Below are 11,373 nucleotides of genomic sequence, written 5' to 3' on the forward strand. Positions count from 1 at the left end.
ATGACAATACCTTAGAATGGCTTAGAAGATGTAAAGGTCAAAGGTAGAGTAAAGATAGGTAGTATTAGATAAAGTTTGGACCCATTTATGCAAACAAGAACCAACCCACAGCAGGGTGGTTTCGAAAAAATGAGACTTTTGTAAAAAGAGTGCGCAAAATATATTAATGAATGATTACTTGTTAATCTTATGTGGGATACTGCAGCCTATCTAGGAATATCAATAAATGTATTATAATTAATTATTTATAATGTCTTATAAATTTTGTAAAGTTATAGCTAAAGTAAATCTTTAAAAACCGGTTGGTTCTTTCTTACAAAAACATATTTTGTTGCTTAATTCCTTAGCAATAAGTCGACCTCTCAAGTGTAGCTAAATAATACTACACCCAAAAGAATAAAAGGTATACAGGTTGTAATTTTGTAATGGTTAATACTGTAGATGGAAAATTTTACTCATAGAAAACATTCCTTTATTTTTTGAAAAGGAAAAGAACATTCAATGATTTCCGAAAATTTTTCGAAAATCCACCACCGTAATATGGCCATACCATACAATTTCCTGTAAATCTATACTTATAATAAATCTGTAGAGAGGTCAATTCTGTACATGAAATATATTTTCAAAATAACTATCAGGGGGTGATTAGTGATCGATACTGATGCCAAAAATGCAATCAGTAAAATTTTTGTCTGTCTGTCTGTCTGTCTGTCTGTCTGTCTGTCTGTCTGTCTGTCTGTCTGTATGTTCCTTATAGAAACAAAAACTACTTGACGGATTTTAACGAAACTTGGTACAATTATTCTTCGTACTCCTGGGCAGGTTATAGGATACTTAGGAATTCCCACGGGCACGGGAATTAGCGGGAAAATCCTTTTGTATGAAAAATCTAAACTGCTTAAGTTAGACGCTTGAAATTTGGCATGCAGGTACCTTAGTAAACTTAAAGCTTAGTTACAACATGATATTGCAAAATTCCCACGGGAACGGGAGTTAGCGAAAAAAAACATTTGTATGAAAAATCTAAACCGCTTAAGTTAGACGCTTGAAATTTGGCATGCAGGTACCTTAGTAAACTCAAAGCTTAGTTACAACAGGATATTGCAAAATTCCCACGGGAACGGGAGTTAGCGGGAAAAAACATTTGTATGAAAAAATCTAAACCGCGTAAGATAGATGAAGGGGGTAAAACGAGATCCACGCGTACGAAGTCGCGGGCGGCCGCTAGTAATTAAAATAATTTGCTTGCCACACCCGGGAATCGAACCAACTAAAATCTGGTAAAAATTACACCCTCTATTTTTAATGCATCGATCGTTAGTAGTATAATGATGAGATCTCTCTAACTTGATAAATCAAATTAAGTATGTAAAAAGTAAGCTTAGGTACTACCTACCAATATTAAGAATTATTTCCAAGCTTTATACAATTCACGCCGGAACAATTCGTGGGCGCCAGCGCCGCCGGATCATCCGCCGGCCATTGTTCACGATCAACAAGGTTTCATTAGAAATCGCTAAGTTGTATTGAGTTTTTTTAATGAAACCTTATAAGCATTATTTTCATATTTTATTATGACGCTTTTGGTAAAGCATTTGATCTGATTGCTAGCTTTTGCTCACGTATCAAGCCTTACTAAGCAAAACTGCTATTCTGATGCAACTGATGAACTTTGGAATGTTTCATCGCGTTCCATTTTTGTGTAAACAAATGAGTAACAAACATTCATCCATACAACCTAACAACTAACAAGTGCAAAATAAAATTATAATGAAAAAAAAATACTTTTTTAAAAACAAGCTTTTATTCTGAAATGCAGTTGTACTAAAACGAAAAAAAAATACTTGTATGCAAGGTTCAAATAATTTCAAAAGCGTGAAGCGAAAACAGAAAAAAGAGGAATAAATTCCATGCGTTTTTTCGTTACAGTACAGCATTTCAGAATAAAGTTTCTTTTTGAAAAAGTTTTTATCGATATAATTCTTTTTACATATTTGTTTAGATGATTCTCTGCGGCTGAACTATTTGAGCTGTCCGGGGTCACAATACGCGCCCATTGTTCCGAATTAGATTTCATTAAAAGCCCTTCTGTATCGATACGCGGATATTTTTAGCAGGACAAATCGAATAACATACCAAATACCAAGTTAGCCATTATTTATAGACGTGCGAAGGAGGGATGTTATTGACAGAGACATATCCCAATCATTACGAACAAATGGCAATATGTCACAACAATGTGTCATAAAGTTAAGGGAAATATAGTTAAGTAGGTATGTGACTCATTCTGTATCAACATGATGCTATAAAGATTTACGACTATTACTACAGATAGGTAAGTACCTAATACTATTTTTGTATTTAATTTCAGAATAAACAATACTTTTTTTATGTGACAGGAGGCAAACGAGCAGACGGATCACCTGATGGTAAGTGATACCGTCGCCCATAGACAACCGCAGTCCCAGGGGAATGTTTCTCCAAAGTCTACACCAATCTCTTAGGTGGCACAAATTTATTTGTAACCATTTACACTAAACTACAAATAACCTTGTTGGATGTTTTTCCAACGTTATTCGTTAAAAATTACTAATTCTAGCGTCAAAAAAGGTTTTATTTCGTTCGCTTCGGCGGAACAATTTGCGGCTGCGGAAGACGCGCCGCCGGCGGGCGGCCATTGTTCTGCCAACAGGATTTTATTAGAAACCCTTTAGCTGTATTGACTAACGGATATTTCATAGACTTCAAAATACGCGGATTTATGAGATAGAAATTTATTTTCTCGAAATGTTTGTATACGCCCATGAAAATAACAGAATAAACATCGACAAATTAGCTTGGGAAATGTAAAAATAGTTACTTACTGAGGAACACACGTTATGTCAAATCTAAATTCACTTCGTTTCTTTTTCCCAGTTTGGTACCTAATAATCTGATTGATATTGGCAGACCAATGAAATAAATAAATATGATTCCATGATTTGGACGGCCCGTTAGGAAGGTGTCAGTCTGATTTAGCCACGTCAGACTGATGTGCTTAAAATATCGCACTGCGCACAGTAAGGCTGAGGAACTACCTAACGATAACTATAACGAAAACCGGTGCTTTTTGTATGAAGTTTGACAGATTTTTGACGTTCGTTAAAGTTAAAGTAAGATCACGTAAGATGTTGCAACCCAGTCTAAGAGATTTAAGTTTAGTTTAAGTTTAGTAATATTTAATCCTTTAAGTACATCTTACCGCTTCTTTAATCACGCCGTTTATATTATCACCTGAATCCAAAAAACTGCTGAGGCGTTAGAAGCCTGTTGCTTGCATAAAACATTTCGCAATCAATGACGTCAAACAATCGTAGGCATTTAACAGCAGCCGTGTTTTGTGAATTGGTAATCAAATATTAAAATGTGGCAATTTGTGTACACAGACACACCCCTTAATGAAACTGGTAGAGAGTTGAGAGATGTTTTGATTAACACTAGAAGTGCCGAAGTTTGCGACCCCCCTAAAAGCGCCGCTGGGTCAATTTTGTCCCAGCATACATTTTGTAACATTTTTTTAGTTTTTGACATGAACATTATGGTTAAAACTATTTGTAGTATCCTTAAAAAAGGTTTATCTATATAATTAAATCAATATGTACTTATTTCTTTAAAAATATAAATGTATTCAATTTTAATTTTGAAATATTAAAGGTTAAATATTTTTGGTTTCATATAAAAATAGTCTCATATTACATGGTGTTATACTGTATTAAAATTATGAAATTACTATTTTAACTAGTCATTATTATTTTTGAAAGAAAAATAAATATCTTAAAAATATCAGTGCACATTTTGCACAAAGTTTTTTTGTATGGATTTTTTGTCTCTCTGGTGTACTATGTGTTTAGGAATGTCTATAGGTATGGTTCTTTTTCTGTTATCCGTACACACACAGTGAAGTTTTTTACCAGTTACAATGAAAAGTATGTACGTTTAATTTTCAAAATTGTATAAGTCACACATTTTAAAAATGTATCAAATCATACAATGTATGAACTGGCCAATGTTTAAAAGCCACCTTCCTTCTAATATTATAAATGTAAAAGTTAATAAATATTGATGAATTGAAGGATGGATAGACTGGTGAATGGATATGAAGGATGAATGGGTGGATATATGCCTTGAACTTGAACTAAGTGAGTATGGATTCATGGTTAGATCGATGGATGTTTTTTCACTCTTTTACGCAAAAAATACTAAGCCGATCTTAATAAAACTTTGCAGTTTTATTGCTAATACTTCAGAATAACATAATATAGGCTATAATTTAGAATAATGTTCAGTTATTTGGTCAAATAACAACGATAAATGTAAAGAAATTAGGTCTTCCTATGATAAATTTAATTTCTCACGGGTGAAGTCACAGGCAAGAACTAGTACAATATATTTACATTTCTGCATTGTCACGAGTCACTTAAACGCTCCTCACCTCTCCACTCTCGTATCTCCTCGAAACAAGAACTCTTCGTCGAATTATTGTTGCAAATACCAGGGTGGGACAAAATTGACCCAGTGGCGCTTCTAGGTAAAACCGATTTTTATTTTTTTTCTAGTATTATAGTATCAAACTAGCGGCCGCCCGCGACTTCGTACGCGTGGATCTCGTTTTACCCCCTTCATCTATCTTACGCGGTTTAGATTTTNATACATTAAAAAATGATAAAACTCAATAAATCAGAAAAAGTCAAAAAGTTTCATGGACTTTCGTTAAAAAATAAAAAACTTAGAGACGATCAAACTCGCAAGTGGGACAAAAATGGGACGGCGGCCTTTCTAGTGTTAAAGCACTTTTTTAATAATTGAAAGGTGATCATGATCTATTTATACAGGGTGTTAGGTAAATGGGTATATGAGCCGACACTAGCCCATGTTAACATATGCATATAAATGGTATGGTTAAGTGAGTTTGATATCATCATTTTAATTTTTTAAATGTTCATACAAAATAAAATTTATAAAATCAGATTTGTATGAAAATTAAAATAATTAAAATGATGATATCGATTTTCTGACTTCACCATACCATTTATATGCATATGTTAACATAGGCTAGTGTTAGCTCATTGTATACCCATTTACCTAACACCCGGTATAGCCAATTTAACCTTTAACTATAGTCGTGAAAAAATAATCACACTCCCATGGACGTCGGGTCTCACAGACCCCTATCTAAAATTCTTCATAATTTCATATCTGAACCAATTTGAATTTATCAAGGAGTTGATATATATCTAATAACTATTAATAAAGGATCTAGTCGTAAACGTAATCAATTTTTAATCATTATTTAATTATTTTTTGGCAAATTTAAAAAACATAGAAATTTTTCAGTGTTAATTGACTTGGCATCACATATAGGCTCCTTAATTACAGTCGATTAATAATAAATCAAACTAATATTTTTTTCCTTGCTAATTAATAACTGTGTAACATAAAAACATAAACAGAATTTCTGAAAGACATAAAATAAAATGTTTGACAAGGGTTAAACTTGCTAAAATTATAAACAGTGGCCTAGAACACTAAAGACAAATTATCTCTACAGGCATGTGTCATCTTTCTTTGAGAGCTTTGATAGGCAAAATATACACCATTCAGAATCGGAATCTGCAGCAATGGTACCTTCTAAGACATCTAAACTCAAAAAAAGGATCGTCTACAAGTAAAACCTTACTTCTGGAATGTTACTTAGATAGTTGGGCTAATAATATAGCTGATGTACTCAGATACTTTCTACCATTATGTATTATTAAACTAAAACAATTACAACATATTATATTGATATACTATAAAAAAAATATAGTTGACAAGTCACATCCATACAAGCATGTTTGTATGGAAATTATAGTCATCGGGTCTCCCAGGCCCCGATAAAATTTTGGATGGTTATTACTCACGTAATAAGTACCGGAAGACGTGATTTTATGCCTCCTTGGTCCAAACACAGTTAAAACTGAAGCTACTGAGATAGTCGAGAGCAGCACGTGACGGGAAGGTATTTAAACCGAGAAATTGAAAAGGTGGGTGGGCCTCTGAGACCCGACGTCCATAGTTAAAGGTTAAGCTTGTATATTTGAGTAAATAAATAAGCAACTGTTTTGTTCGTAGTTATTATTTTCAGTAATTTTATTTCATGTAGGTAAACATATGTTTGTATCGACAAATAAGCAAGCACGAAACAATTAACTTACCCGAGCATCATTACGTCGAGCAGTTTGAAAAGTTGAAAGGTTTTTTTTAGAAAATTGCGGTTTTAAAATAATAACCACGCTTTCAAATTAATTTCTGTGAGAGGTCGACAAACAGGCAGGGGAGACAGAGGAAAGTTGTAACAGAGGGAAGTTGTGACATTGTCGAATTTGTAAAAATCAACAAATTCGACAATGTTGGAAACTTACACTATCAGCGAGCTCACAACAGTGAATATTTGTTAGCTCGAGACTTGAACTAAAAAACTCGCACTGTTACGAGCTCGCTCTTAGTTAATAAGTTCCAAAAAATCGACAATGTCACAACTCTCCTCTGTTACAACTCACCTCGGTCTCCCCACTGCGGAAACTGTTCGAAGGCGCGCGCCATGCGGCAGCCGGCATTGTCTAATAAAAAACGATTTTATTAGAAATCCCCTTAGATTCTTTGCTAAGGCAGTTCATTACGTACTGTAGGCATCTAGATCTTAACATTTTTAAGTCATTTAACAATATTATAAAGAATATGTATATCTATTATCCGTGATTCCAGTAGGTATAGTTAGTTCATTTAGAATGTTTTTGTATATTATGCAATCAGGGAATTTTACCTTATGTCATTATTTGTTGATAACTATTGTATTTCACAATCTTATCTAATGAAATAGTATTTAGCCCATGGACAAATTATTTTGCTTGAGCCTGATTGCCTTCGTATAAAGTACTACCTACCACTCTAGGCTATGAAGATAAGCTTTCCATTTTTATAATTAGCTATGCAAATTACAGGATTAAACGCTTTTCTCCGTAATAATACTTTTCTCCATTATTTAGCTAATATTTTTCAAGAATACCCTGAAATATCCAGGGATTAAGAATATAACCTAACCTAGCATTAAAATATTAAATACTGTTTTGAATTTATTCCCAAAATCCATACAGTATTAACTTTTAAGCTGGTTGCGAGCTGTACCAGATTTCTAGGTAAACTAAATGTACATAATTATGAGTTTTACTAAATTCATCGTTATTAAAAACCTCTTAACTAAATTTGTGAGTACTACGAATTAATGCAACATTCATTACTGTAAAGTATTTTACATTAATGTTAAAATGACACATTCAATTTATTGAAAAGCTAAACTGAATATCAATTTCCTGTAATAGCCTTTAGCGTCCTCTGAAGCTTCAAAATCGTACAACTTTAAATGAAACGTCACGAATTCGTCTCAAGTGGGCCACTTAAAGCACATTCTACAAGAAACAAAGAATACCTAGGGCACTATTTAAGTTGTGAGCCTCGACAACATAACGTGTTGTTAGACGACATCTGATACTTTTAATGAAAAGTTTGACATTTTTGACTACAACCTTATTCAAAACTTTTTATCATTTGAGCACGTTTTGTACTATTAACATTGAATTGAAAATTATCTTTTCTACAAAAACATGGAATTGACTTGCGGAAATTTACGCACGAAGATTTATTATGACTTTCGACGTGGGTAATCAATACAAAACTGAAGCGGTCAGCTAAATTTCTCTTTTGGTGATAAAGATCTGTCCTTTACCATTGTAAAACGCTAGTTTAAGAAGTATAATATTGTATGTCATTGGCTCACCAGTGAACTTTGCGAAAGTCGTCCAAAATGACTAATAGTGGCGGAAAACATTGATGTTGTCAGAAAAATGGAAGAGAAACCTCGTCATGTGATATATCGTAGGATTGAGATAATCCTAGGCATTAATTCCACTAGCAGTAATAAAATATTGTATGACCATATTATGGTTAATACGTTTTTTACTCGCTGGATGTCCCAAAAATTTTCAAACGCTCAATAGGACGCTTGAGTCGTTTAGTCCTTGAAAATGTTTGATAAATACGTTTAAAAAGCTTTAAAAGCCGTTTTTAAAATTGTGACAGTTGACGAATTAAGGATCTATGCATAATGATCCTGAAAATAAACAGCTATCGACTATGGAGGTGTTTTAAGATGAACCAATTCCAACAAAAGTCCCATGCGCTCGGAACACTTTGAAACTTACGGTCGCCTATTTTTCCGAAATATCCGATTATATGACAGAAACGTTACTAGAGAAATTAAGAATGGCTAATTCCTAATAGTAAACAGCAATTTTTTTTTCAAAAGTCTTCAGTTTAATAAGGGAAACTGACCAGCATAGTCGAATCGCCATTCGTGACGAAAAAGTGAGCTTTTACACGTCTCGTCAAACAACTGACTATTTGAACACTCAAAATATGAAATAAACAGGTCCAACGCTACAAAATTCTTGATCGGAATCTAGGCACTTCTTTTGGTACCCATATATTAAAATTAAATGCGAGAACAGCGATTTATGTAGCCAGAAGCAACTGCCGGTGCGGTCAAAAACCATGCTTTGGAGGTGCCTCAAGCTGAGTGGAAAAAATGCTATGAAAAGTGTTTCGGACACATTAAAAAGTACATAAATCATGAAAGACAATACCAATAAACGCAATCAATACCAATTTAATAATAAACTACTTTGTTTTCATAGTTAGGCTCACAACTTAAATAGTGTCCCACGTATAAAGCACTTAAGGAGCGAGCAAAATAAATGGCACACATTCTTTTAAGTATTGAATCCGGCGTAGCCATTAGTGTTCCCTGTAGCACACACGATTCCTAACTGGACGATATTCTTCTTTGCACTAACGATGTTATTAAAAGTCTTCAAAGTGAAAGACTACGCTTTCTTTGATTAAATTGTACGCTGTAATAACCTTTACTAGGTACTCTATAAATGTCAACTTTTAGTTGGCTGCTCCGTACTTCACATAACTCCACACTTGAAAAGTGGTGTACATCCAAGACCTGGTCTAAAGATGGGTACTAACTTACACTTGATTTTATGAGTGTTAATTTAATATATCACCAATGTGTCATCCACATGGTAGAAAAAGAGGACTTAAATTGATTAAACAACCTACTCCCTGGATATTTGCTACAGCTTAGCATTAATATAAAATACTCTCATTTGTTAGATAAGAGAATAATCAATGTTGGGCGGGATCTCAGACTATTAACAACGTAATAATACCCAACAAGACCTGACGCTAGATTAATTACGCCATAAAATTTAATTAAGCCTTTGATACGAAGATCTAATGACTTTACTGGCAACAATAAAAACCTAAGACTGAATATCTGCCGTAACCGCGAAATTAAACGAATTTAATTTGGGAGGCACCTTATTAATCGGCGTTCATCACACTCGCAGCGTAATAAAATGGAACAAATACGGCATAATATAACCTCGGGCAACCTTAAGAGCAGCGTCTGTGCTAATGCTTAGTAATTTGAGCGTTACAAGTTTACGACTTAATTTGAACTCGTAATCAGTTTAGCGAGCACCTCCGTCGGAGATTACGCAAGAAAACAAACGACTCGCGCGTAAATCTTGTCACTCTGCATACTATCGCGTTTTTAACTTTACGTTCTGTTGCCATTCTACGCCATTCGTGGTCAGCGGGCGTTACTTTAACGTTCTATGCAAAGCAGGCTTTAAATTTTTTAGATAAGTAGTTCTACTTAATGTGATTATACATTCAGATTGTGAGATACAGTTCATACAGTTTTAAGAATGGAGAAGACAATTCCTTACTCGTAATAATCATGGTTCGGTTTTAACTGTAAACATGAACTAATATCAAATCAACCCACACATACAAGTAACAACATTAAACAAAGGATTAATCAATGGTAGAAATTCAAACGTGGGAAGGGCCAAAACCGAACCTCATTGATTTTGTTACAAAATTGTAATCAAAGGGAAAGACCACATTTTGCTGGTTTCTCCTGTACATTGCTTTTATATCAAAGAAAATAATCAGTGGTTTAAAAATAATCAAACATCCCACAAACTGAAAACCTTTAGAACTGCTAAAAGAGCTTATAAATTTTCCGCCCCCTCTTAACATCAATCGATGTGTCGTTCTAAAATGGTATCAATGTGTCGTCATAGAATATGTACCTACGTATCAAATAAAAGGCACATATTATTAATGAAGAAATCATGAAGATTGTTTAAAATGTTATTGAATACACATTTTCCGAAATTGGGGCTAAAACCAGTGATCTTAGCAAGAACCGCGGAGTGCCTACGAGCTGCATAATGTATGTGCCTAACGACCAGGCTGCGCATTTAACTTTTAAGCACTCGCAGTCTCGTACAGTCAGCTTCAAATAGTTCGCGACACCCAGAGTAGCCAAAAATTTGACAACCTTATTCTAATTGTAACAAAGACATGTTGCGAACTTTTTGGCTACTTTGGGTGTCACGAACTTTTTAACGCTGCGCTGACTATATGTACTTTACAGCGCTGATTTCGTAATTTGGTGCTTATTTTGGGACGATTGCCTAAACTGCCGCCGACAGAAATGGAATCAGAGATGATCGGGATACGTCATTTGTTTCCTTGAAATATTTTAGGGTAAAGTTGATTTGGTAATGCTATTGTTACTAAGATTGAAGTGAAAATGTAAACAGCGAAATACCGTTGAGCACTGCCTACTTTTTAGTAGTTTCTATAACAGTTACGAATCCCATTTAACTAGCTTTGTTTATTATTTATTTGTGAGTTAAAAGTATCAAGACAAAAAAGATATTTTTGTATCGTTAATTGTTAACAATTATATCACTATTTTCTCTAGCTGTATAAATAAGTTATGTGCACATGTGTAAAGACTAAAACTCCTATTGAAGTTGAGATTTAAGCAGAAGTTTAACCACTCGGCTTGTTACCCACGACGTTGATTCTGTAACTTTTGGTTTACGCTTAGAGTTGTTTATTGCGCTTATGTTAATTCGGTCGCTTTATGCGTGTCATGAGGACAGTTTGCGACTCGGCTTAACTCCGTATTGGACAAGGATGTGGCTAAGTACTGAAGTTGGTAAGACTTTAGAGTAGTACTTGAATACTTAAGTGACACTTTCAGTGACTTAAAAACGTGACGTAAAATTGTTAAGGACACTGCTGGTGTTAACTATGCATTTAATTACTGTTTATGCTTATACGAGTAGAAGCTTGTGAACTGAGTGTAACCGGTAGCAAAAGTAGTAAGATAGTCAACTTAACTTACCTTCTATCGAAGGTAGAGTT

General features: G+C 34.2%; 1 protein-coding gene across 1 annotated transcript in view; it reads right to left on the bottom strand.

The window, feature by feature from the left end:
* LOC114353589 (graves disease carrier protein-like) overlaps positions 1-6,635 on the bottom strand; it is a 54,564-nt gene extending 47,929 nt beyond the window's left edge. The window contains exon 1 of the mRNA XM_028305647.1: positions 6,579-6,635. Coding sequence (XP_028161448.1) covers positions 6,579-6,635 — 57 coding nt within the window. The remainder of the gene's footprint in view (positions 1-6,578) is intronic.
* Between the last annotated feature and the right edge of the window lie 4,738 nt (positions 6,636-11,373).

This window comes from Ostrinia furnacalis, unplaced genomic scaffold (genome assembly GCF_004193835.3).
Source record: "Ostrinia furnacalis isolate ACB-3 unplaced genomic scaffold, ASM419383v2 OfSCF1744, whole genome shotgun sequence".
NCBI classification, from domain to species: domain Eukaryota; kingdom Metazoa; phylum Arthropoda; class Insecta; order Lepidoptera; family Crambidae; genus Ostrinia; species Ostrinia furnacalis.